Here is a 25,962-nt window from a genome sequence, read left to right on the forward strand (position 1 = left end):
AACGATCCATATTTTTGTAAGACGTGATTCTTCGATCAATCAATTTTGGCGTTGGCCAAACTTCGAGCTGCTGGGTTGCTGAGATTGTTCACAGGCTTGACGCCTCTATATTTGCCCTGCTTTCGCAGACGCTTTCGCGCCACCATCACAGGGACCGAGCTCTTCGTCACCAGATAGTTGGAAAATGACCCCAGAATGACACTGCCTGTTGTTAGCGCTGTCATAGTTTCGATAGTTGGAACATCGTTTGTTTAACATACCCCTTGAGCGCACTCCTGCCTCGACTTCCTATGACGACAAGAGTTGGGTTAACAAGGTCGATCACCTCTGTTATCAAGTGCTTTGGGTTCTTGCAATGCAGGACTTCCACAATAACTCTGACTTGAAGCGTCGTCTTTCGCAGAAGACGGAGCACTTTGTCCGTGATCTCCTTAACTGCTCGGCGTCGCTCTTCTTCCGCCCTGCCTCTTTCTCCTCGACTTGAAGGTGCGGGTGATGTATTTGGAGTGTTGTTCTTGGAGGAGTCTCCTCGTATAGAATTTCGCACAAAATCAGGGACAGCAGACATTGAGGGTGCAGCAGATCTTGAGTTTGCGACAGTGTTGATAGCAGCTGCTTGCTCTCTCATAGCCTTTGGGTCATCAGGAACCGAGTTGTCGACCCCTCCGATGCCGGTCTCCTCGTCCACGCAGTAGATGCACATCAAGGTATCACCGTCTCGTAGGACCGTACCAATGGCCCATTCGAGGGCATGTGTCGATTCGTCACTCAGATCCGATGCAACCAGGTATTTTCGCAGACGGTGATGTTCCTCCTCGGCTTGCTGGACAATCTTGTTGTAGTCGCCACGATAAATCATTCGGATAGCGCGGTGAGACTCAGGAGTGGAGATAATGCTTGACATCGAGCAGGACAGATTTTGAGCCCGCTTGATATCATCCATATCTGCCTCCTCGTCTGAATCGTTTGCAGAAGCCACTGTTGACATCTGATCGTAAGCTGTCTTAGGATGCACACCGCCGCCTTTGTTCAACCGCGTGTTCTCGCCCAGAGGAGTGGTAATCTTGATTTCTGGCTCGTCAAGTAGAGAACGGTACTTGGGTTGCTTTGCTGCAACTGTTGTCCCTGAAATTAAGTTAGCATCACTAACATGAGGTGAGGCTAGGGGTAACTTACGCTCTTCCTCAGCAGCAGCGAGAAGACTCATTGATTTTCGTCGCTCCTTATTCGGATCTTCTGCCGACCCACCAATTGCATCGGGGTTAAGTGACCTGGGATCCTTCTTACGACCACGATCTTCGTCGTCGGATGAGTATGCCTCGTCTTCCTCACTTGAGCCAAGGTGCTCGCCATCAGGGCTCAAGTAGTCCTTGATCATCCTTCCACTCTGGCTATCCTCGCGGTTACGCATGGGTAACTGAGACAAACTACCACCTGAGTATGCCAGGTTGGCGTCAGATAACCGGCGATACGCATTGCTGATATCCACAATTCGGCCATCATCAAGCATCGCCTTACCTGGCGCCAGCACCTGCGATACGTGAGCTGGGGACCTGGACCTTGACCCCAGTCGATTGTGAGGAGATTTTGACTTCCGACTGCTGCCGCTACCGCTAAACCAAGAGCGCCTGCTATCATTTTCCCCAGGAATTTGCAGCCCACTGAGATCGGCGTTGCGGAGTGCCTCACTCAGAGCATTCGCAGATGGCTTCTTGCCACCCTGCGTGTTCCTCTTGGGAAGTTGTTGGCCAGTATTGCGCGTAATGATATCTGAAAATTGATAACCAGCGGTAGGGTCATTACGGGCAGCTGCTGCTCGAGGTCCAAAATCGACGGGGTTCGAGGCTGCGTCAGAGAAGCTGCGAGTGTGCCCGACGTTACTGGGCGCAAGAGTGGCTTTAGTCATAACTGGAGAATTAGGGGTCGTGCTGGTCCCGGAAGGCCTCGAAGGTCCAGCCAGAGGTGTGTCAGTATCCAACATGCTTCGGATTTTCGATGGCGGGGGGGAGCTGGTGTCCAGCATACTCCGCACAGTTTGGCGTGGGGAGCTTGGTGTTGGCTGATCGTCGACATCCAACATACTCCGAACGGGAGATCGAGGGATGGCATAGGGTGAGGCGGATCGCATGGCTCCTGGCATGGAGGGCTCAGGGCGAGGTCTATTCTCGAGCAAGGCGAGAACTTCCTTACGCTCCATGTCGAGCATAGCCTCGATGCTCATAGGTTGCTGGTTGCGCGACATGATGGCGGCAAAATCGAAACGAAGTATTTGTGTCCAGATAGAAGAGACAGGGTTGCTAGTAAGGGTGAGATGCGACGAGAGCTCAACCAAGCAGTGTCGAGGATCGCGCCCACAAAGATGAATAGTTTGGTGGGGGTTCCTTAAACAGATGTTATGTAGGTGTAATACAATGTGGCATTGCGCGTGCCCAAGAATGAATAAGTATATGTGCTATCTTCTCCCAAATTGGCACTGGGTCGATGCTGGTTATAACCGCTCGTGATGGTCGGTAAGCGTCGAGATAAATGATATCGTGCTCGAACTCGGGGCGGTACGTCAGAGGCAACTCGGTGAAGCTGGTGAGTATCCAATAGCGGCGTAATGTTCTTAGTTCGCAACGTCGCAATACCAAAAAGAACGATGAAGGCAATTACGCGAGAGCCAATGTGGTGTTAAGTTCTTGCTTCGTTGTGTGACGGGGATAATGAAGCTGAGTATGAAGAGGAAGAGGAGAAGAGGGGAGAGGAGAAAGGTTGAAGTGCACTTGTACAGTAGTGGTAGCGGTAGTGGGATCTGGCTCTGGGGAAGGAGAGGCGTGGAGTCTAAAGTTTAGAGGAGTTTGAGCCCAGAGCCCAGACCGAAGCGGCGCAGTACCCCCCCAATTTGGGTCACAGAAGTGTGGAAGATCACCGAGTTAGTGGGGTAGACGCAGCTACACCTAGGATGGAGTAAGATGAAAACAGTTGGGAAGGCTTATTATCACGTTTAAATGCAAACAACTTACAGAGTAAGGTAATAAAACGCCGCGAATTGACTCTTGATATGTTACCACTCTTTGTTAAAAATCGCACCTAAACATTGACGCTATCCCGGACTATTTCTCCCCTCCGTACTTTTGCCCTGAAGTTGGGCACTAAAGATCCGACTAACATTTTTAAGGTCAGTGCCTGTGACAACCCTCATTATGGTAATGATGTGCGTAAGACGCCGGCTAAAGCATTTTAAAAAGTGGACGCCGTCACCACTACTGCGTGAGGTTAATCAATATCAACTCACCTACCGAAATTATAGAAACCTAAGGGATGTGCTTGGATAACAAGAAAGAAAGCCCAACGAGGTTTTTGCTTTTGATAAGTCAACGGAGTTTGCAAGTCCAAGTTGACCTGCTCAACCCGACTGAGGCCTCCCTTGTCCAAACTATCAAGTGGTTGTGTCGTCATGTGAAAGCATCATTCTGCCACCACTAAATCAAAGTTTCATCATTGAATAATGATTCTCACCGGCGTTGGATTCGATCTGGGGCTCTGTTGAGAATGGAATGATCTTCTATTCATATGATGCTTTGCGTAAAAAGAATCTCCGGAGTTATGTTCAGCCCTGCTGATCCATAAATCCTCGACTCCGTCGTGTTCGTATGAGCCTATCCATTTATCTTGATGGGTAAGCATAATCAATTTTCGCATAGAAGGACCGAATGTCTCCATATCTTGAACTTCGTTTACTACCTTACTCAAATTTTAAGCGAGTTTTGTTTCGTTGCGAACTGATAATATCAAAGCATTCCGTAACCTCTAAGCGAGTCGGGTGTCGCTGCACTCCGGATCCGGGGCCGGGCTCTCGGGAGCTACCGAGGTTTCCGCCGATATCTTCGGCATTCGTTCCCACCATACGACGGCGCCAATGAAAGAATAAGCACAGCCCCAAAGCATGATTGACTCACGTAACGACACCGGTATAGCCACAACTTTGCTAACATACTATTGAGCTTCAAGATTTGGGGTAGTCTGTGAATGAATGACAAGTTGAACAGCAGGTACAGTAACATTAAATGCGTATTTTCATCAGTATCTTGATATGGTTACATATTTTGCACATCTACTATACAACCAAAGGACCAGGCGTTCCATTTGCACCTCGTCTAAATCTACATCTTCTTCTTGACCTTGAGCTTGTTAGATCCAACATTAGCTCGTGCCGCTGTACCCAGCTTATGCACCTGCTTTCGTTTTTCCCACACACCCGAACGTCCCTCAACGACTGCAACGATCTCCTCAGCAATCCTATAAGGAAATTGCTTGCGTCCACTGCCCTTGGAGGGCTTCTTGTTGATCACGTCCAGAATCCACTTGAATGCTACTCGTCGTCGCTGCCTTACACCCAGAGGTACAGGAAGTTCAAGTGCACGACCGCCACCGCCGGCGCCGGCCACGTTGCGGATTTTGAGAAGAGGGGCCACCGAGTCTACGGCGACTGTGATGTACAGGATTGGGTTGAGAGGGAGATGCGAGGCCGGGGGGGTTCCGGGCAGCAGGGGGTATTTCGGACTATAGATCGGAGGTGGTGCGGTTCGGAGGTAGTTCATGACAATAGCCATATTCTAGTTCATTGGTTAGCCAATTGCCTCCAATTTCATCGTAGACGGAACTTACTCGTTGAGCAACACTGAGCTTACCATCCTTCATGAGGAGTCGGGTAATTTGCTCCAGCACCGGGTGGTAACGCTTCTTCAGGTTGAACCCTTGCGGCCATGGCCTCTTGGGTAGACCAAACTTGTGTCCTGGGTTTTGCACCTCAGTGCTGTCCGTATTCTCCAACTCAGCCTTCTCTGCTGCAGCAACGAGAGCTTCAGCCTTCTCAGCCGAAGGAATAGTACCCTCTCGGTAAAGAACATCCTCCTGTGCCGGTGTCAGGCCACCTTCACCACCCCCAACTGAGCTAGATTGTGTACGGCCACCAAAAAATAATTGTTCGAGTGTCGCATCGTCGATAACCTCGGCACTGGACGTCGAAGAAGTCACCTATATCGCAGCTCATTAGTTGCAAGACATGGAGCTTCTGAGCCAAGTCCTACCTCAACATCTCCATTCTCTGTTGCCGAAACTCCCTCCTTAGACTCCGAGCCAATTCGAGAATTTTGAGTCCCTTGAGAGTTATCAATTGTCTTCGGGGGAAGGTCATTTCCTTCGCTCGAATACCATCGGTTCTGCGGCAGAGACTGGACGAATGGGGCTGGTCGAGGGGCGACAGGTCTCGATCGAATTGCAAGAGCTCTGCATGCGCCCCAAATACTCGTTCTTGGAGACATGACTGAGCTCCGCGTTGCTAGCAACGTTCGTGGAGCAGGAGTTATAACAGCCTCGTGGCTCTTGTGATCCGATTGTTAGTCAAATTCGCGACGCAAAATTCCAGAATAGCGGATAAGCAATAATCCGAGAGTTGATGGTATGCTTACATAACCCTATCTGAACCTCAACACCAACAACACTCCGTTGAAGTGAGAAAAGAATTGAATTATTTGAATTAGTAGTGACTCAATGTCTGGAAAGAGAGTTATATATAGTCACGTTTTGTGACTCTCATGGTTGGAATTGCTCATGGCTGAAGTTGGTTTCGGCTCTTATGAGACTAAGTTGTTGAGCTGCTTGCATTAGATATCATACCGGCGCAATGCATTCATAATAGGTACGGTATCAAGTTAATAATAATTGTCCTGAAGTTATTGCTGCTTTTATTCTAGTTGAGCATCTAAATATGTAGCTTACCTGAGCTATCCAAGTGAAACTACGTAGGTGTTAATAATACAACTGATGTCGCATTGAACCTCATTCTTATGCAGTGGAACTCCAAGGCGGATCGACAGTAAGGTAGAAACCAGTCGGCATTTACAAAACTACCGTTTCATGTGACCTGCTCAACGCTGTCCTACCTACACCGTGACCAACCGTGGCTGGACCGAGGGTGGGGGCACACAGCATGCCTTGAGGGTGAACTTCCTTTTCAGGAGGGAATGGTATGTGAGAACATGACGTTGAGAACGATTGAAGCCTCAATATACTGATTGAATTGCATGGTAATGTTGCTAGAAATGCTGAGTGGTCCTGAAATGAACCCCCCTCGACCTCACAGCAAGCAACTTGTTTCCGTATTCCACTTAAGTATTAAGCACCGAATATCTCAAATGTCAAAGGATCGAATCAAACTGCATAGTTCTAAAAGTCTCCGCCTGCTGTCGTACGTGCTTTTGTAAACCTCCACGTGAAGACTCACTGGTAGAGACCCTCCGTGTAACCGACTCCGTCAAACACCAAACAAGAACTGTAATAACCGACATTTCCTACCCTTTTCCTCAAGTCATACATGAAAAACATCCGACTTTCGCTCTCCAACCCAACCTATAAAATACAATTCAATGCCATGACCAAGGCGTCTGCTGTTCCGGTACTAGTTGCGTGGTGACCATAACCTTCCCCGTTTCGTAAGTTTTGTTACCAAACTCCAGGTGCTTGATTCGAAAGAGGAGGACCAAAAGAAAATCATAAGACAAAAAAAATAACTCCTTCATTCGTAAGTGGCCAGTCTACCATTTTTGTAGATGTCAGTGATGCATGGGTGGGTTGAGCATATGAAAAGGAGTGACCCCCACATCACAAGTCTACCAACCCCATTGCTGGGTGGGAGAACCAGAATCAGATCCAGTCAACCACTTGACGGCACACTCGGCAGCATCTTCTCTGGCATTGTTGAGATTCTTGCCGTCATACCAGAAACGAGCTGCGAGAGTCTTGCCATGAACAGTCACTCTGCTAGACCAAGCAGTTCGGCCACCTATAAGAATTTGAGATTAGTACCAGTACATCTAAATCATCTTGAAGATCAGCATACCTCGACGATCTGACACAATTTGAAAAACCGGAGGACGCAACTGAGCATCTCGGCAAACATCTGGTCAGTAGTTAGAATCCAAAGTTTGTGCCAAGAGAGGGGTGGGGGTTTCATACTGTCGAGCTGATCTTGCCAGTGGCCAGTAGGAGTGGCAGATTGGACCTCCATTGTAACTTTGAAGTGTTTATAACAAGACTGTGAGAATGGTATAAGACAGTTGGATGATCAAACTGATTTCTCTTAGTCCAGAGACTTGAAGTTGAAGAAGGTTGGCGAAACAGGTCTGAATGACTAGAGCTCGAATGAAGCCTACTCAAGGACAGATTTGAAGCTGAGATGACTTTGATGAGAACTCCAAGGGAGGAGATGATGGGCTTTATACATTCAGATAAATCAAGCTGTACGTAGCCACAGGGTCAGAATACGCCGGGTGTGAGGTTTTCCGAGAATAGGGCGGCAACAGGTATCCTGTAGAGTTGCCTGACGCGTGATGTATTTGAGAGACCCGAAAGATAAGACGAAGGCGAACAGACAGGTTGGGCCCAGGATTCCGGGACGATGATGATGATGATGTGGCAGGATAGGATTAGATGCCGTTCAACGTGAAGGGTGACCGAGGCGGCAATGCAGGCTTCAAGTAGACGAAAAAGCTTGTGTGAGGTTAAGTTGCAGATGATCAAGGATCAGAAGTACGAGGAGACTGGAGTATATGATATTCCAACGCAAGTAAATTAGTTCAATATAGTCACGGAGAGGACATTGAAAGGAAGGGACAAGAGAGTAAATTGAGGAGAAATTATAAATAATTAGCATGGAGGATGTGAGCCACTATGTGAGCTTGTGCTTTGACGAGGAGGTGGGAAGGATTGACAAGCGAAACCTCAAAAAAAAGAAAGACCTGAAGTTTCTGCTGGCAAGCAACTAAGTAAGGTACGCAACAAGCGTGCGTACTATTCATCGATACGCAGTACTAGACTATGGTCCCTGGAGCTTGGTAGATGGGGCTCCAAGTTGGGTTTGCTTTTTCTAGCCCCTTGGAGGAATTGGAAAGGGTGGGATCTGGTACATTGGGTCCAAGTTCACGATGGGTGTGTGTGAAGTTGCTGAATGGGCCGTGCCCGCTCCCGTCAGTCTAAGACGGATGGCAACGGCAACGGCCACGGCCACGGGAGCGGGAGCGGGCAGAAAGGCGACGTGCTGAAGGCGTTCTACACATAACGGATCGGTCAAGTGAGGCCTGACGAGGCTGACCTGGAGAAGACGAGCGAAGACCTGAGAATGTGCGCCCAAGGATACGGGGACAACGAAATGGAGGCAAAAGGAAAGGAAACCAAGGGGGCGTGTGGTCTAAATCATTTTTGAGGGCGTCGATAAGAGGCTCGTGGCCGAGGAGCTTGTTCTGTCTGCTAGGCGCAAATGTGCAAGGGGATAGTCAAGAAATGGGACCAAGATCACAGCGGATATGTACGCGCGCATGCATCCTTGCGGTAAATTAAGCTAAGAGCTTGATTTGGAAAGGCTGAAGGGTACTGGCACGCTGGACCAGATAGAAAAAAGCAAAGGGAAGTAGAGCCAAGCAAAGCAAAGCTGACTGGACAGTGGGCGCCCAACACCAAGGGTAATAGAAATACATACTAAGTACATAATGATTGAGGAGACAAGAAAAGAAACACCACTATGAGGCTGACCAGCCATGACGAAATAGCCACGAAGCAAGAGATTATGTCGTGTGCTTGGCCTTGGGAACGCGAAAAGAGATGACAAGAGAGAATACTGCCTACCAATTGAGTGCGACGCAGAGGATTCTCACTCTGGTCGTGATGATGTGCAGGATGAGGTGTCGTGCTTGAGATGATGTCGCACACGAGCATCAAGTGCAGTTTTTCGTCTGCAGGCACGCGACAGGACCGGGAAAGCAAGCATACGTGAGCGTTAGGCGTCTGTTTGAGGAGGAGATTTGGGCAAAGTTGATGAGAAAACAAACCCCTGTTGGCATTACATCCGGTTGAGATAACATCTAACATGGCCACGTCAAGCGAAAGCTTCAGCCAGCATCTTGAGGCAGAGGCAGAGGCCAGCTGAGGCAGGGCAGCCCAGTCCAGCTCAGGGGATGAAGACAGGCGACCAATAGGCCTTGTTGGCTAGAAGCCGAGATAGTCAAGGATTAAATTTGTTGATGAGAAGTCTCTCACGAGATCTGTATCAATATGACAGGCAAAGGACAAAGAAAAGACTCGGAACAGGCTGTGGAAAGGACAAAGAAGGACTCGTACGTGGCATCCATGGCTTGACCTTTGGCCTCTTGTGCTCTCCTCCTTTTATGTCTCATCTCGTTTGTCTCTGACAGTTCCGTGAAATTTGACGTCGTCCTCCTCGTTTCTTTTTTCACAGATGGATGTGCTGTGGAGTTGCAAAGATCACCGTCATAGCCTACCTAGCCTGCCATGATCCCAGCTTTCACCAGCATTTATCGAGCAAGCACCCCCAGGGCTCCTTGAAGGAGCCCGGATCTAGAGCGTGTGGGGGGACCTCGAGTTATCCCCACTGACCATCCGCTATCAAGGGTGCTCGTGCCTTAGACTAAGCCCCTAAAGCACTAAAGCAAGCCCGATGAGATGGTGACATGTGACCTAGTGTCAAGCTCTACAGCACTAGCTTGTGTCCTCGGAGTTCAGACCTCCATCGAACAAAGCAACAAAGCATCCTTCACTCTCGCTAAGATCAATATCATCTCCTTCATAAAAGCCCGATCGCTAGTTGGCGTCTCTTGATACATGAACCAACATTTGATCAAGCATCGCTACTGCATCTACAGCTGCAGTCATCACTAATGTGCACTTTATGCATTGATCTTGAGTTCTTTGGCTACACCGGAAGGTTGACGGGGAAGTGGACAAAACCCGGTACCAAAATATCAGGACATGTGCATTACAATGCAGTAGTTTGGTGATTGATCTTCGTGTACGCTGTAGTCTCATGGTCATTACAAAGGATTAGCCGCGTGTTGCGACTGACATCGGGACCCTTGACGATCTTCTATTACCTGATCACCAAACCTCACTTGCACTGATTTAGTGGTTCCCGACTTCAGCACTGTTCAGGTGCCATCAAACATCACTTGGTTCAAAGCTTCTGAGCCAATTATTCAGCCAACATTCACAATATAAGACTGACGCCTTTGGAAAGCGGAGGCGAGTACCGTGGTAGCGCACGTCAACCGCGTCTTTCCATGGGCCACGGACCATACATTTTGGCCAAGATGTATTCAAATTGACTAAACACAGCTTGCAGAAGCCCCAAACTGTTTAATCCCAAAGTGCCGGAGGACTTATTAGTGGCCACTGCACTTTTGGCGCTCCTGTTTGACTGCCGAACTCGCTACGTCCACCTTTCTCGGGAAACTGGCCTATTCCAGGCTTGAAGCTGATGACATAACGGACCCCTGCATACAACAAGACCATTAGCCTTTCACTTCAAGCTTTTCCCCGAGTCTATTCAGACTAGCAGCTGCTAACATTCGCTTCAATCCGTTATTGGTGTCTTTTATGCCGTATCGTCGACTTCAGGCGGCTTGCCTGATGCTGACTGCAAGTGTCTGACTCGACCAGACAGACTCCGTCCCAAATCGCTGTTCGAGGCCTGGCAACATCGATAGGAGCTGTAAGGATTTGGGCGATTCAGTGATGCAGCAAAGGCACAAGCCCGATTGTCTGAGCATTTGCTATACACCTTGGGACAACATAGTTTTCTCGCTTTGTTTCCACATTGACGCGACAACAAAGCCAAAGCAGTTACGGAGCCTTGCATGTTGAATACCAGTCAAAGCGAACGAACGAGCCGTGCCGGTTTTAGTGTACTACCTGCACCAGCTCGACTGGTGGTCCAACCCCACGTCAACATACCCTCATCCCACGCTTCAGTTCACAATAGGAGGAACTGTGGTCAGCTTGGGCACTGACCGGTGTCTCGCCTGTTACTAAATTGAGTATAGATCCAGCATGATGGACCGGTCAAAAGCTTTGCCGTGATGCAGTGTCTTCAATTCGGCTTTGCGATCTCTCAAAGCCTTATGGATCAGTCATGCAGAACCGGGGAATCGTGGTGAAACTACGTAGACTGCCTAACTACCGCACAACTCTATCCTTGACAGACAGACAAACCTTGAATCAGCTTGTGTGACGAGCTTCTCCTGATCCGGGTATCGGGTACTGGCCGCGCCTATCATGCTGGGCCCCCAAACTCGTTTCAACCAACCACTCTCGTGGAACTTCAAGGACAGACCCCACAATGAGCTTGTTCTTCTTTCACCGGTCAAATAACTGACGTAGATGGCATGTCAAATGCTACAACGTGACCTCCCATCAAACCATCTTCTTCCCTCTTTGCCTCCTTGCATGCCGTACAGCACTGCACCTCGCCGTTTTAGACCGCTATGTTGCTGTGCGACTCTGTCTTGCAACTTGACAATAGCCTTTTGCTCCTCAGCCTTGGCATTGTTATTAGTATGTAGCTATCCTTGACAAGCAGCGGCTAAGAAACGTATAGAGGTTCGCATTGCCTTCCAAATACCTAGGAGAAGCAAGGCCTAAAGTTACGATGTTGAATGCAGTGCACATATACACAGAGCTAGGTATTCGGCCGAGCTTGAAGACTGATCATTAATTTCGCCGAATGGCCATCACCCAATATCCAACGTTGCGAAACGTTAATTGATACACAAAGCAATTCCATTCACTTTTGAATAAGTTTCCATCGTCGAAACGCTGGATTGCAGCCACAAGAGATTGCCTAGTGCCCAAGCTGATGCTTCGACTTCAGTTATCGATAGGACAGTCTGCATGTATCTCATCCAGCACCACCGCGATGATCTAATTACGCAAACACATGCTACATTTTTTCCGTGGTGCATGTGTACCGGGTGTATAAAGTGAAGAAGTGGGATAATGGTATTGTCCCAAGACAACAACACTCGAGATCCGAGCGAGAGTTCATGCAACTGTTTAATGTTCCGAGATCATGGGAGGAAGGGCGAATCGGAAAGCTTATAGGCTATTCATTAAGTTGTTACTTGCATAAATTTTACTCAAGAAGGGTTTCTTTTCAGCTTCTCTATCTATCAACCAGTGTCTAGGAATTGTCACTTGAGCCTCAGTGATCTTGAGTTTGAAACAAGGCTTGGTAAGGCGAAGCTTTTACTTCAATCTCTTATGACATTGATAAGCATGACCAACTTCTCCCTTTAATTTGATTCATAATTGACTTTCGAGAGATTGGTCGTTTGCTTCATTCAGTAGACGTGCCAGACGTACACCCACCATGTATAAGTGCGGTTAATGCTGAGGTCATGAACTCTTTTCGACAATAAAGTACCTGAGTGATTACATAGTGGCTTCTTGAAATACTAGCAGTTTCGACAAAGTGCCTTACAGCTGATATAGTATAATATCATCATGTCTGCAACAAAAGCAGCTCCTGATACCCGGAGGCTACGGAGTACATCCTCCGTCCATTGATTGACCTCAAAGGCTTCTTTTTATGGTAAATCGTCGGCTACCAATATGAAGGGATCAGCTTCTTCTGTACGTAAAAGTCTCCAGACGAGCCATTTACTTGGGTAAAAACAAGGCGATTTTGAGTCTAATTGCCATGCTTGTTCCCATTGTAACGGTCCATGCTTGGAGATATAGGGAAGTAGTACTGTCCCTCGGTCCGACAGTGGCTCCACATATAAACTCTCGACCCCATATGTCATTCGATTGATTTGATTCCCCAAACCACCTTATGTAATGGTCATGATGGAGTTTGCAGCAGATCTCTGAAGATATTCAGCCTATTGGCATCTCTTGATCATCAGAAACTCTACCAAACAATCAAAGCCTTGATTCTAAAACTCTTCGCGAAGAAAACATAATTCATTAGCGCCATCTGCCAAGCATCTCTTCAACTGAGCCTACGTCACTAGAAACTCAACACCACAGTTCTCTAGGAAGAAAGACTGTCGATCTCCCCACACAAACTCCGCAAATCTCCGGATTCCCAGGTTCACCCTATTTTTTCAAGGCCTAAAAGTCCAGTCCTCAGGTGCTCTTTGACGCCGTGGTATCGCCGAGTTTAATTCAAGTGAAGCTTCTTGGGCTTCTCATGACGATGTTACCCTTCCCCTCACTGTTTGTCGGGGCGACAGAAGTTAGTCTGGGATGTTGTGATGAACATATATAGTTTCAGTGGCTCCACGATTTTTTTTGTCTCCATGTAACCGTTGCAGAGTACATCATGAAATTCTCACTTTTCTTGACGGCCGGCTCTCTTGCCTGGGCCAAGCCATCGACTCCAAAGCTTGACTATAACCGCGCTCCTCCAAATCTCAGTACTCTGGCCAATCTGACGATCTACAACACATGGCGCCCTCGAGCTCATGTACTTCCACCTACTGGACAGATTGGAGACCCTTGCATGCATTACACTGACCCCAAGACTGGACTATTCCACGTTGGATATCTCCATGAGGGTGCTGCTGGTGCTACAACGGATGATCTGGTGACATATCGAGATCTCAACCCTGGAGGAGCTCCCTTTATTCGGGCTGGAGGTCTAAATGATCCTGTAGCAGTCTTCGACGGATCTGTTATACCTAACGGCATCAATGGCACACCTACACTCTTCTACACCTCGGTATCTTACCTCCCCATCCATTGGACAATCAACTACACTCGCGGAAGTGAGACACAGTCCCTCGCTGTGTCAAAGGACGGAGGCCGTAACTTCACAAAGCTACGACAAGGCCCTGCGATCCCAGCACCTCCTTTTACTCTCAACGTGACGGCTTTCCGTGATCCCTTTGTTTTCCAGAACGAGGATCTTGACAGCCTTCTGGAAAGCGAGTCAGGAACATGGTACAGCGTCATTTCTGGCGGCGTCCATCAAAAGGGCCCCAGTATGTTCCTCTATCGTCAGCACGACCCGGAGTTTCAGTACTGGGAGTATCTCGGCGAGTGGTGGCACGAGAAGGCCAACACCACATGGGGCGATGGTCTCTGGGCAGGACGTTACGGTTTCAACTTTGAAGTGGCCAATGTCTTCAGTATTGATGAAAAGGGGTATAACTCTAAGGGTGAGACATTCATCACCTTTGGTGCAGAGTGGCAAGAGAAGCCTATTGTTCCTCAGGTTTCGTCTTTCCGTGACATGCTGTGGGCTGCAGGAAACATATCCCTCGACAACGAAAAGCCGAGATTTACTCCCTCGATGGTTGGCAAGCTTGACTGGGGACGATCCGCTTACGCCGCAGCTGGCAAATACCTCCCTTCAGATTCGAAGGCATCGTCCAAGAGCGGTGCACCAGATCGATTCATCAGCTACCTCTGGCTTACTGGAGATTACTACGGCGATCTCAAGTACTTCCCTACTCCCCAACAAAACTGGACTGGATCTCTTCTTCTCCCAAGAGAGCTCACCGTCGGCAAGATCAGCAATGTTGTCGATAATGAGCTTTCACGTGAAGAAGGGTCCTGGCGTGTGGAGAGAAATGAGTCAGGTGTTTTGGAACTGGCTACTCTGAAGCAGGTTATTGCTCGGGAACCCATGGCTGCGTTTACCAAGAAGAAGCCTTTCGTCGAACCGGGCCGAAACATCAGCAAGGCTGGATCAACTACTTTCGATCGTAACCCGGAGTCCAAGTTTTACGTCCTTAAGAGCTCTATCTCATTCCCCAAGTCTGCTCGCGACTCGGATCTCAAGGCTGGTTTCCAGATTTTGGCTTCTGATAAGGAGTCCACCACTATTTACTACCAGTTCTCCAATGAATCCATCATCATCGATCGCAGCAACACTAGTGCTGCAGCCCTTACGACTAGCGACATTGACGCTCGTCCTGAAGCTGGTCGACTTCGTCTTTTTGACGTTCTCGTTGATGATGAGGAGAAAATTGAGACTCTTGACCTTACTATCGTCGTGGATAATGCCATCGTTGAGGTTCATGCCAACGATCGATTTGGAGTAGCCACCTGGGCTCGGTAAGTTGGAACATCTCCTGATGTTGTGATTTTTGCTAACATTTTAGTTCTTGGTATGCCGATTCGACCGATATTCGCTTCTTCCATCAGGGAAGCGGTGAAGTGTCTTTTAGCAATGTGACGATTTATGAAGGTCTTGCGGATGCTTGGCCCGAGAGAAAGCGATAGAGATATACTGTATGACTGTATTATGATGAATAAGTCATATTAGATCTTGAACATCATTCGTACATTTTTATGTGACCCTATGTACATAAGTTGGTGTGGTTAAAATTGCAAGTTGATACCTGAACCTTTGTGCCTCTCTATGGACGAGCACGAAAGTTTGTTTGCCATTCTAAGTAATTGGACTGCCTTTACCTCGGCCTTAGACCGTTACATAAAGCGTCGGATTTTTACTCATCAACTCACATACCCTGTAAACTCATTGCGTTCGGGCAAATATGTTGCAGCAAAAAGCATTGTCGATGAATAACTTTGCCAGTCGATGGCAATGGTCATGTAGGCATAGAACGATGAGTACCACATGAACTATAGTGCCGATGATCCATGTACCATAGCTTTATCCCCAAAGAGGGCATGTTTCTAGAATCAAAGTGCAGAAGATCTTCCAGCTCACCTATGCGGCTTGTACAACTAGTGGATGCCTTTGGGTGTCTCGGTATGTATCATACCGAAAAGTTGTTTCGTGTCGTTCGGCAGTACAGGAGACTAGGAACGAGGGCAACGCAATTTTTGGGACTTCGATTCCATTATAACTGGGTTATACGATCAGACATGGGATGGTTTGTTTCAACCTTGGATACAACTTGTCTCCATTTGAGGTTAAGATAAAATATTAGGACTTTCATTCACACAAACAAAGTCAATTACTCTATAAACTCATCTAAATATCGACACGCTCAACAATTATAAAACTTTTTATAGCTTAGAAGCCTCGATACGACGGCCAGTCTCATCAAAGTTGATCTTCTTGCCCGAGTTGAGTGACTCCTGGAGTGCGCAACCAATTTTGACGGCCTGTACAGCACCAGTAAGCTTGAATGGCAACTTGTTGTTGTCAAGAACAGCAGCAGTGAACTCGTTTGCTTCTGTGACAAATGCGTGCTCGAAGCGACCGTAGTAGTCTCCAGGAATCTGTCGGCGTACACCGGTTGCCTCGTGCATCTCAACAAGATTGCCGACTGGGTTGGCATTGATGGCGAGTTTGCCTTCAGTGCCGATGACCTCTGTCATATCGTGCTGACCAGCAGCCATCATGCGCGAAGAGTAGAAGTATGCGACCTTGCCGCCCCAAAACTCAACGATACCAACACCATTGTCTACATCCTTATGCTTTCGCAGCTCAGGCTGAACAGCAGTGATACCAGTAGCAACGACAGACTTGACGATGGAGTCTTGGCCAAAGTACCACAAAGCAAGGTCGATATCGTGGATGTTGCAGTCGACGAAGATACCACCACTGAACTCGGCATAGGCGACGAAGAAACCGGACGGATCAAGTTTGTCGCAGGTCTGAGATCGGAAAACGGACGGACGGCCGATGGCACCACTGTCCATGCGATCAAAGGCATCGCGGTATGAGGCATCGAATCGACGGGAGAAACCACACATGACCTTGAGGTGAGGCTTCTTGGCAGCGGCATCGACGACAGATTGAGACTGTTGGAGAGGAAAGATTAGTTAAAATTCACAATAAGCCCAGTTTGTGAGGGGGAAAACTTACGATCTCAACGCTGGTACTTAGGGGCTTCTCGCAAAGAACATGCTTATCGGCCTCTATGGCTTGAATAGCCTCTTCAGCATGGGCGGTAGTGACAGTAGCGACCACCACAGCCTGAAGACCAGGGTGCTTCAGCATATCCTGATAGTCATTGTAGATCGTAACACCTTCGAGATGAACCTTGGCCCAGTCTGCCTCCTTTTGAACAGGAGTAAAGGCTGCAACAAGCTCAGCGCGGGGTGTTCTGTTGTGAAAGTTGAGAGCATGACGAGCGCCCATGCGTCCGAGGCCAGCAACAGCGACTTGAAGCTTAGGAGATGCCATTGTGTGGAAAGAAGAAAGGCGTTATAGAGAAAAGATTAGGTTATTGCTGTGCGTCTGTTGGGTTCTTCTAGTAACAATGAGACTGAAGAGTATTGAAACGAAGGATGATAAGCATGAGCGAGCTCTCCTTCCTTATACCTTGAGCTCTCTCGGTAATCGGAGTAAAAAATATATTTATACCGTATACCGATACTCGGAGCTCTGGCGGCATTGCTCGTTGTTTTCTCGAACCTTTCTCAACCCTACCACCACATTCAACTCAATTGGACAAACCCACGTTGCACGGGTACATGACTTCTGCCAGTGGCTTGGAATAGAAATCACAAGATCTACATTCTTCCGCTTTTCAGTCAGAAAGGTACTATAACCATTGGCTAGATCTTCAACTTTTCTCACCTTAGACATACGGATGCACGTTGAAGATGAGTTAACCAGTGGAGAATATAAGCCAGACTTCCAAATCTAGCAATTAGCTACGAAGCTTCCATCGGCGCCTCCTACTGTAAGTAGACCTGTAATTCGGAACCTTGACCCCTGGAGACCCCGCAATAGCAGGGATCGCCTCCGCATTGCGGGTGAGGCTTAACTCACCGAACCCCCTCCTTGACTCAAAAGCAGAAGACGTGATTGGAAAGATTGGCCGAAGGAGGCAACATCACTTGGAGATTCTCGTCATGGAAAATCTCGCCGTGGTTTCCAACTGGGGAATTTCCTATTTTGTTGGTTTGGATTGGTTTGGATTGGTTGGCAAAATATTTCGTTATGTATACTCGCTGAAATTATTCGGTTGAATGACACGACAACACCACCAGAATCTCACGATGATTTTTTTCAAGTGGGATCTTCTCATCAGGTAGTTACAAGTCATAGGGTATAACTGGCCCTGTTTATATTTCTTTAAATTATTCTTCCAGTCTCTCGTGTTGCTGCTCAACCTGCTTCTCGCAACTGGTTCATGATCCATTGAACAGTCAGAGTCGCAGCATACCTGACATCACATATCATCTTTGGTACCTCTGTCTATTTTATAAGAAAACCAACAAGCGTGGTAGATAAAACGAAGGTATTTTCCCGAAATTCGTCTTGCTCGCATGCCTTCACTTACAGTCTGCAATGAGCACCAACCTTTGGGTTCCGCAAGGCTTCAATTGTGTGCGTTTTAGAGTATCTTAGTATAAAGTTTAGTCTAGCCTTAGGCTAACTCTTTAGATATCATCATAAATTCCCTAAACACATCCTAAATCTTATAGAAGACCCGTTTAGGGCCTTACGAAGTTCTTTAGGATACCAATAGGCTCATCGGGTTAGTCATTTCAAAGTATGGAATATTTATTGGCCAAGTCATAAGGTGGAGGAATTTGGAGAAGCTGGATACTGACACATATATGATTGTCTTATTTAGGTGTCCTATCTAGTGTCGAAACGCCTATGAATCCTCCCAATCAGCCGCCCCTGAAGAACTTCTGTGTACCCTCGAGCACCAAATGATTTCAAATACAAACGCCTTTCCACATTTCCTCCCAGCCGCTTACTAAGCCTTGGCCACCTCCTCAGAGGCAGTAGATTTCCTGAGAAGTTTCATCTCTTTCTGGATTTCTCGTGCTCGCTGAACACCGAAGCCGTGCTGGAAGATCTCTCGAATATCCTCAAGAGTCATGCCCTTGACTTCAGGGTAACAGAAGTAGATGCAAACCCAGCCGAGAATACAGATGGCAGCATAGAAACCGAAAGCACCAGAAGGGGTAGTGTTCTCCATTTGAGTAAGGAAAGTCGAAGACACAATGATGTTGGATCCCCAGCAGGTCATGGTGAGCATCATAGTTCCCATAGCTCGAACCTCCATAGGGAAGAACTCGCTTGAAAGCCAAGCAGTGTTGCCGATACCAGAAGAGTAGAAACCTACAAAGATAACCATGCTGACAAGGACCACAATAGCAGGCCAGCCAATCTTAGCGTCTGATGCCAGAGACAAATCATGGTTAATAGGGATGTACTTGAAGCACACAGCAGCAACGATGAGAGCAAGACCCATGAAAGGAACTGTGCAGATCAAAATCCTTCGGCGACCAGCACGGTCAACAAGCATGAGGTTCACCCAGGTGAAAATGAAGTTGGTGGCAGCAATTATGGTACCGACAGCGACCGGATTGGAGAAACCAACAAGAGAGAACAGTAAAGGCGAGTAGTACATCAGAGAATTGAAGCCGCTGAGCTGAGAGATAGCCATGAGTCCGCAGGCAGAGACGAGAGCTCGGAAGTTTGCGGGGCTGACATAGAGCTGCTTGAACACCCACCATTGAGACTTGCCAGCGTTAAGAGACTTGGCCTCATTGACGTGGTATGTGATATGGCGGATCTTGTCCTGGACCTGTTGTTCGGTACCATTGGGAAAGATTCGTCTGATGACTGCGGCTGCTTCTTCAGGCTTTCCGTGATAGATAAGTTGACGAGGAGATTCAGGGCAGAAAGGCAGGAGAGCGCCGAGTATGATAGCAGGGATGGCTCCACCGCCTACCATGTATCGCCAGCCAGATGAGACGTGTGCGAACGCGGCTCCAATGCCGTAGGAGACAAGCTGACCACCAGTGATAGACATATTATCAAGACCGATCATACGTCCTCGATACTTGGCTGGTGAACATTCAGCGATATATAAAGGTATGATCATCGCAGCTGACCCCACGCCGAAGCCTACCACTAGGCGGCCAACGGTCATCTGAGCGACCGAGAATGAAGTTGCCTGGATGATGGCACCGACAGTGAATAGGACACAGCCAACATATATAGCAATCTTGCGGCCGTAACGATCAGCAGAACATCCTGCAAAGATGGCACCCAGAAAAGCACCACCGGAGGTGATTGAGGTAATGAGTTCTTTCTCCTGAGAAGTAAGAGTTTTGCCAAGATCTTGATTAATGTACACCTATATCCCACGTCAGTACCTGAGGCAGCAAATAAAAAATAAAAAAAGTTTAAAAGGGAAATAACATACAAGAACTGCAGATATTATTCCAGTGTCATAACCAAACAGCATGCCGCCGATGGCAGCAGTGATGCTGACAAGCCAGGAAAACTTGCCGGTCTTGGTCTGCTCGATGGAGTCGAGATCATCAATGTTGATCTCGTGGATGGAATTTGGAGAACCTGTATCCTCGAGATGCTCGAGACGTTCCTTGGTATCGGTCTTGGACATGGTGCCGGTGGGTGATGTGAGGAGGGTGTGAAAATGATATTGGGGTTGCTCAACACGGTCTGTCGGAAGAGGTTCAGGAGTTTTGAAGAAACTTCAAGATCTCTATGGAGGGTACCGAAGAAACTAAAAGAGGTCCAAAGACTTGTTGGAGTCTCTTTGAAGATATCCGGAGAGATTTGAAGAATGAGAAAATGGAGTTCGATGCTGATTTGGAAAGAAGCGATTCAACTGATGTTCGAAGGTCTTATATATTAAACATCCAAGGTGAAGCACACCCCCAACCCAGGATTCTGAGCTTGGTACTCCCTGCTACTCCAAAACTTGATTATCTGTAGCTGATGGTAATGAGGGGATGAATATTTCCCTTTCAGAAAAACGTGGAAGGACTAGCACGGTCACAGTCTCAACGCCTTGCCCCCCGGATTACGCTAACGAGCGGCATTTAGACTCGAGTCTCCAAGGCCGAGGACTCAATTGATTGGCTGAGCAGGGAATCTAGACCATCCTAGGCTCGTTTACTCCGGATGTGCGTCAGTCCCCCAGACAGATTACCGACTGAAGCCATCACCAACCCCATGGGGAAAGCGGCCTGTTCTCCAGTGAGCCTCAGGGGGTCTCATGTTAAAGTTCGGGACTAATTAGATTCAGCTGGCCGCTGATTCGCCTATCGAGTAGTGCCCACTCATGGCGGAATGACTTGCCCTTTTGACCAAGAAAGGCAACTGCCCTTTTCAACAACTCTGGGTCATATTCCTTGTCTGATCCATCCTTCAATTCTCCTCATCATCATCAAAAGTTTGGTTGGAACGGCCCGTCTTGTCGTTACTCATACCCACTGTCCCCTGGCAACAGTTGCTTTATGAATCATGCAAGAGCCTCTGCCAGCGACGACTAAGACAAGGCCTCTCAACCCCTGTACGGTAAGTCGCCCCGCTAGGATAGCCCCTAGAGGCTGTAAACTGACAGTTACTATTTTCAAGGTCTGTAAGCAAAGGTGAGTCTCTATCTCATTAACAAAGGAAATATTACCCGTTTTCGATTGCTCCGTTGTGTCCTTTGGAGCAATATATCCTAACTATCAACTTCTGATAGACATCTCAAGTGTAAGCCACATTAACTTTACCAGCGGTGGTGGCTTGTATTGCGCCTTTCTTTTCTGATACTGGAAACTAATCCGAGAAAATAGGTGACAACGATAAACCTTCTTGCGCCAATTGTCGAAAGAGCGATATCGAGTGTGTTCGAGGTTTCAGTGTGAGATTCCGTCATGGTCTGAATCCAAGGTGTGTTATCCTTTTTGTCCTTTCTGCCCTTGACTGCTGTTACTTACCACTCGAAGTATACGATCTGGTAAGGCCGTTGAAGCCAAGAATAGAGACTATAATTTCTCTCAAGATCAACCATGGGTCAAGACAACCAGAGCTCTAAGTTTTGTTGATGAGACTCCAGACATCATCAACATCCATGATTCGAACAACCTGGACACCTTGGAAAACTTCAACATTGGACCTGACATCGACAACGCCAGCAATCAGTCTTCACCAACCCTTGCTTCTCTACAGACAATTCGATCAAATGATTCAACATCTTATTCCGATCAGGACAGATCCAACTCAACTTCAATCTTTGGTATCTCTTCTTCCACCATAGATCAGGAGCGCCCTTCAAAGAAACGAGCATTAAGTCCATCTTCAACTGGGATATGGAAGAGCACCTCTCGCTCGGACCCTAGCGATGCTATCTCACCCAGTCAGAAGTCTGATACTGTAGGACCTTTCGCATCGTTTTCGGGACCTCACAATATCGAATCTCCGATCCTTAGTAGCGATATTGTGTTGGGTGTTGGGAGCCCTCAAGTTGCCGCGGCGCTCGCGAGCTCTCGTGGAACAGACCTTCCAATTCCAGTGGATAATGTCGCCGAAGCCATCTCAGGTATTTACTTAGATACGCCGAGATGGCCCCTAGAAGATCCACAAGAGGCGATGTTATTTTATAACTTCATTCACGTCTTGGCACCGCTCTTCGATTTGTGTGATACTGAGCGGCATTTCGCTACGATTGTCCCCCGTCGAGCAGTCATATGTCCTCCACTTATGAACGCAGTACTTGCGGCTTCTGCCAAACGATTAAGCAGAATCGATGGGTTTGATGGATTAGTCGGCGACCGTTATCACCAGAACTGTCTCGATGCTCTTATCCCTGCCTTGAGCAGTTCTGCAGCTGTTATGGACGAAAACCTCCTGACTGCCATTGTAATTCTTCGCTATATGGAGGAACTCGACGTGCCCCTCACATCCGCAGACACGGCCAGCGAATCGCATCTTGTTGGCACTCGAGTCTTCGTAGCAGCTCAAGAGAAAGTTTTGGACTTTACTGGACTAAGACGTGCGGCATTCTGGGTTGCACTACGGCAAGGTAAGGAGGCATCTCCGGTTTGGACGTGATTTATACTGATAACTATACCAAGAGATACACATGGCTTTTATGCAGGCCCGGCCCGTCCATCCAAACTTCGTTTTGGAAGACATTTCTCGGCTTGTCCAAAATGATGATACATGTTGCACCTTTGCAAATCTGACTATCTTGCAATGTGCTGCTTGTCTACGTTATTGTTATGGATCCGAAGATCAGAGCTTCTCAGCATGGGAGAGATTGCAAGAGGCTCAAGAGCGATGGTGGGCGGACAGGCCATGGCACTTTCATCCGATGTACATCAACATTGATGCACCTGGCATCTTCCCACAAGCGTTGTATCTTAACGACGCTGTTGTTACAGGGGTGCTCCATTACCTGCTGATTCAGGTTTTGCTAGCAGCTCACAACCCTAGGACACCGAAATTGGGTCCTGGGCAGGCGAAAGCGGCCAAGTCAATAAATGAGGAGATTAGAAGGACGGTCAAGATGGTCTGCGGTGTTGCTGAGGTGAGAGTATGTGGTTGATAGTAAGGATCTCCACTAATGTGTGAAATAGTCTAACCAACGCAATCCAACGGGCTATGCGTATGACCAACCTACGCTTCTCCTTGAGATAGCATCTCGCTGATTATGTTCCTACAGATATGCTTGCTTGGCTATCACGATGGCTGGTGACCGATTCAATAACATGTTCGAACAGGAAGCCCTATATGGCATGCTACAAAAAGCAGATGTACAATTTGGGTGGCCGAATCGATCAGTGTAGGTCAAACCCAGATTCCCTTAGTTGCTAGTCTGACAACCATTGCAGTCAAGAGTATTTAAAGGAAGCTTGGGGTTGGACTGAATCTCCCGAGAACGCGAATTCTGGAATGCCCATCTCGGGGATGTTAAATAGCAACTTGCAGTTAGTGTAATGATTATTTATAATGGATAACTTCTTGAACCTTCCAAATATCGTGATCATAGCAAGCAACGCGAGTTGACCGTTCTGCCACTTTTCCCTACCTAATCACCTAAAATCTTTTACCTCGGTTTGCCTTCCTATCAATCATGAAGCTGCATTATGGTGTCGGCCTGGTATCCGGTTGATGTTGTGGAGTTGTCGGATTTCTCGCCAGCACGAGAACAGCCGCATTGTCGTGTCTGCTTACATTATATCGAGAGAAATGAGATAAAAATAATAAAAGAATACTTTCTAATTGACCACTCTACAAATGTCTAATAAAGCTGGCCGAGTTTTAGGGTATTTTTAGGGAATATTATCCTAAAATTGCCTAAATTATCATAAGTCAGGATAGGTTTTATACATAATTTAGACAACCTTAGGATAATATTCCCTAAGATACTAACATAGTATTTTTATATTGACATCAGGCTAATCTGAGTCAACAAGTGCTTGTATCTCAGGGTAGCACATATGCGGACTTCACACCAACACGGAGACTTCCCCTCCGGAGAGGTTGAACAAATGATCTCAAACTCAACTAGATTACTCTATGAACTAACTAAAAACTAGTCATATGTTTATTCTAACTGTCATTTCCGTCAACATCTCCCACACCCAAATCTCGACGCCAAACCTTGAGGGGCATAGGACCAGGAGCAAGGTTCATCGCCTCTCTGCGTTCTGGTTCCCACTCTGGATACGGCAACGCCCACTCGTATCTATGCACAACACTAGCCAATAGCACAGTTTGCTCAAGATAACTGATATTTCGGCCGATGCAGCCGCGGGCTCCGGCACTGAAGGCGATGAAATATAGCTGCAGGTCCTTGCCCTTCTCTCCGAGCCATCGTTCCGGAGCATATGACTCAGGATCGGGGAAGACTTGAGGGTCTCTATGCGTGACGTACGCCGAAATAGAAACCGTAGTGTCACCAGGGATGTAATCACCGAGAATATTCCAACCTTCAGGGGGTGTGCGGCGAGGAAGACCAAAAGTCGTTGGCGGTGTGATGCGAAGAGATTCGTCTAAGCAGGCTCGAAGGTAGGGAAGATGCTTGACTTTATCATAAGGCGCAACGATTTCTTCAGGATCAAGAACAGAGTCAACTTCTTCTCGAAGCTTCGACATACAAGACGGGTTCTTCAGAAGCCAATACATAACGTTGTTCATCGCGATAGCAGTGGTATCAGAACCAGCATTCATCATGATAGAAACTTCAGCGACAATCTCTCCCCACTCAAGACCAGGAGGGTTAGCTTCGCTGTGGTCCATAAGAGCTTGGAAGAAATCAGGCAATCTCTCGCCATTCTTATGCCGCTCAAGACGCTGTGTTGCGCGATGATACACAATATCGTTCCAGCCTTCGTTGAGATGCCACCACTGGCGGAAATCTTTTGAGAACCACTTTGATACTTCAACATTGAAGCTATACCACTTCTCTGTCCAGGCAAGAATAGACTGAGCACGGGCTGTGGAGTGAAGACACTCTCGGAAGTTGACTTCGTGGATAGTTCCATCCATACGCTCGGCTTTCACGCGATCATGGCCTTGGTCAAGAAAACCGAGACGTTCGCTGAGACCAATGTCTGCTATGGCATCGAGGGTAAAGAAGTTGGTGAAGGCGCGGTAATCGAACTTGAGATCTCTAGGGTCAGGGCGTGTAAAGCCTTGTTTGAGTGGAAGAGTACAAGCAGCGTCGGCAGCGCGGATGAAACGCCCTGCCTTATCGGCCACTTTAAACTCCCAGTTCTCAAGATTCTTCAACGCATATGCAGCAGAAAGAGCACGGCGCTTTCGAGCATGGTCGGCCTTATCGATGACATCGGCTAAGTGATAGTGGGTGCCAGCAAGAGTCTCGTAGAACTCTCCCTTAGTGCATTTTGTGCCGTGGCCGTAGATATCTTTGATGGCTTGGATGGAACCATAGGAGAGAGAGTTGGGACCAGTGCGAATCACAGGATGGGTCTTGTGCATCTCATACAGAGTACGAGAGCGGAAACCCTTGGCTGCTTCACGGACAAAGGGGATATTTGTTATTCCCGCCAGGGGGTGGAAGTTGGGGTAGCGTCGGAGGCCTTTGGCATCGCGAAGATATGTGAAGATGGGGTAGAGGATGCAGTACGTGAGGAGGGAGAGCGCTGTAAAGACAGACACAAGTTGTGCGTACATGGTGAGAGATTGTGAAGTTGAGCCTTTGATAGAGATGATGAGTTCAGAGGAGACGAGTTATATTGTATTGGAATAGTCTATTCTATCTATCTATGTTCATCACCACAAAGCCATTCTTACGACGTCAAAGTTGACTTGCCATAATTGATACAAGAAAGAAATACTCTGAGAAAGGAAACTTGGAGACAATTGCTCTAGAAGCATGAGAACTCTTCTGGCCTCATTCAGCCACCCCTGTCCTCAACACCATCTCAATAAAGGATGTAAGTGCGGGGACGACAAATGGGGAAATA

The 25,962-nt window shown here is 47.7% G+C and overlaps 8 protein-coding genes across 8 annotated transcripts; 2 read left to right on the forward strand and 6 right to left on the reverse strand.

The window, feature by feature from the left end:
* Positions 1 to 35: 35 nt before the first annotated feature.
* On the reverse strand, positions 36 to 2,242 carry BKA55DRAFT_502514 (uncharacterized protein; the record flags this gene model as incomplete). Its single annotated transcript, XM_046186928.1, has 3 exons — positions 36 to 201; positions 261 to 1,125; positions 1,177 to 2,242. The coding sequence occupies 3 exons, from the start codon at positions 2,240 to 2,242 to the stop codon at positions 36 to 38; spliced, it is 2,097 nt and encodes a 698-aa protein (XP_046053910.1).
* A 1,774-nt stretch (positions 2,243 to 4,016) lies between these two features.
* Positions 4,017 to 5,370, reverse strand: BKA55DRAFT_558087 (ribosomal protein S7 domain-containing protein). The gene is made up of 3 exons (XM_046191847.1): positions 5,073 to 5,370; positions 4,651 to 5,019; positions 4,017 to 4,598 (listed from the first exon to the last, which is right to left on the reverse strand). Exons 1-3 carry the CDS (start codon positions 5,304 to 5,306, stop codon positions 4,146 to 4,148), a joined length of 1,056 nt encoding a protein of 351 aa, XP_046053911.1. The 5' UTR covers positions 5,307 to 5,370; the 3' UTR covers positions 4,017 to 4,145.
* Positions 5,371 to 6,653: 1,283 nt separating this feature from the next.
* On the reverse strand, positions 6,654 to 7,051 carry BKA55DRAFT_685655 (uncharacterized protein; the record flags this gene model as incomplete). Its single annotated transcript, XM_046198826.1, has 3 exons — positions 6,654 to 6,826; positions 6,884 to 6,943; positions 7,000 to 7,051. The coding sequence occupies 3 exons, from the start codon at positions 7,049 to 7,051 to the stop codon at positions 6,654 to 6,656; spliced, it is 285 nt and encodes a 94-aa protein (XP_046053912.1).
* Positions 7,052 to 13,156: 6,105 nt separating this feature from the next.
* BKA55DRAFT_502909 (glycosyl hydrolase) lies at positions 13,157 to 15,063 on the forward strand (the record flags this gene model as incomplete). Its single annotated transcript, XM_046186964.1, has 2 exons — positions 13,157 to 14,895; positions 14,943 to 15,063. The coding sequence occupies 2 exons, from the start codon at positions 13,157 to 13,159 to the stop codon at positions 15,061 to 15,063; spliced, it is 1,860 nt and encodes a 619-aa protein (XP_046053913.1).
* Positions 15,064 to 15,816: 753 nt separating this feature from the next.
* Positions 15,817 to 16,942, reverse strand: BKA55DRAFT_501723 (uncharacterized protein; the record flags this gene model as incomplete). Its single annotated transcript, XM_046186862.1, has 2 exons — positions 15,817 to 16,557; positions 16,622 to 16,942. The coding sequence occupies 2 exons, from the start codon at positions 16,940 to 16,942 to the stop codon at positions 15,817 to 15,819; spliced, it is 1,062 nt and encodes a 353-aa protein (XP_046053914.1).
* Positions 16,943 to 17,982: 1,040 nt separating this feature from the next.
* On the reverse strand, positions 17,983 to 20,498 carry BKA55DRAFT_558111 (general substrate transporter). Its single transcript, XM_046191848.1, has 4 exons — positions 19,935 to 20,498; positions 18,345 to 19,865; positions 18,152 to 18,245; positions 17,983 to 18,094 (listed from the first exon to the last, which is right to left on the reverse strand). The coding sequence occupies exons 1-2, from the start codon at positions 20,133 to 20,135 to the stop codon at positions 18,474 to 18,476; spliced, it is 1,593 nt and encodes a 530-aa protein (XP_046053915.1). The 5' UTR covers positions 20,136 to 20,498; the 3' UTR covers positions 17,983 to 18,094; positions 18,152 to 18,245; positions 18,345 to 18,473.
* A 381-nt stretch (positions 20,499 to 20,879) lies between these two features.
* Positions 20,880 to 23,496, forward strand: BKA55DRAFT_635976 (uncharacterized protein). Its single transcript, XM_046197019.1, has 9 exons — positions 20,880 to 21,055; positions 21,116 to 21,129; positions 21,228 to 21,238; positions 21,322 to 21,418; positions 21,475 to 22,550; positions 22,603 to 23,057; positions 23,107 to 23,135; positions 23,193 to 23,312; positions 23,362 to 23,496. The coding sequence occupies exons 1-9, from the start codon at positions 21,002 to 21,004 to the stop codon at positions 23,465 to 23,467; spliced, it is 1,962 nt and encodes a 653-aa protein (XP_046053916.1). The 5' UTR covers positions 20,880 to 21,001; the 3' UTR covers positions 23,468 to 23,496.
* A 526-nt stretch (positions 23,497 to 24,022) lies between these two features.
* BKA55DRAFT_558119 (cytochrome P450) lies at positions 24,023 to 25,664 on the reverse strand. The gene has a single exon (XM_046191849.1). The coding sequence runs from the start codon at positions 25,472 to 25,474 to the stop codon at positions 24,083 to 24,085; it is 1,392 nt and encodes a 463-aa protein (XP_046053917.1). The 5' UTR covers positions 25,475 to 25,664; the 3' UTR covers positions 24,023 to 24,082.
* Positions 25,665 to 25,962: the final 298 nt, after the last annotated feature.

The sequence above is a fragment of the Fusarium redolens genome (assembly GCF_020744475.1).
Source record: "Fusarium redolens strain MPI-CAGE-AT-0023 chromosome Unknown BKA55scaffold_3, whole genome shotgun sequence".
NCBI classification, from domain to species: Eukaryota; Fungi; Ascomycota; class Sordariomycetes; order Hypocreales; family Nectriaceae; genus Fusarium; species Fusarium redolens.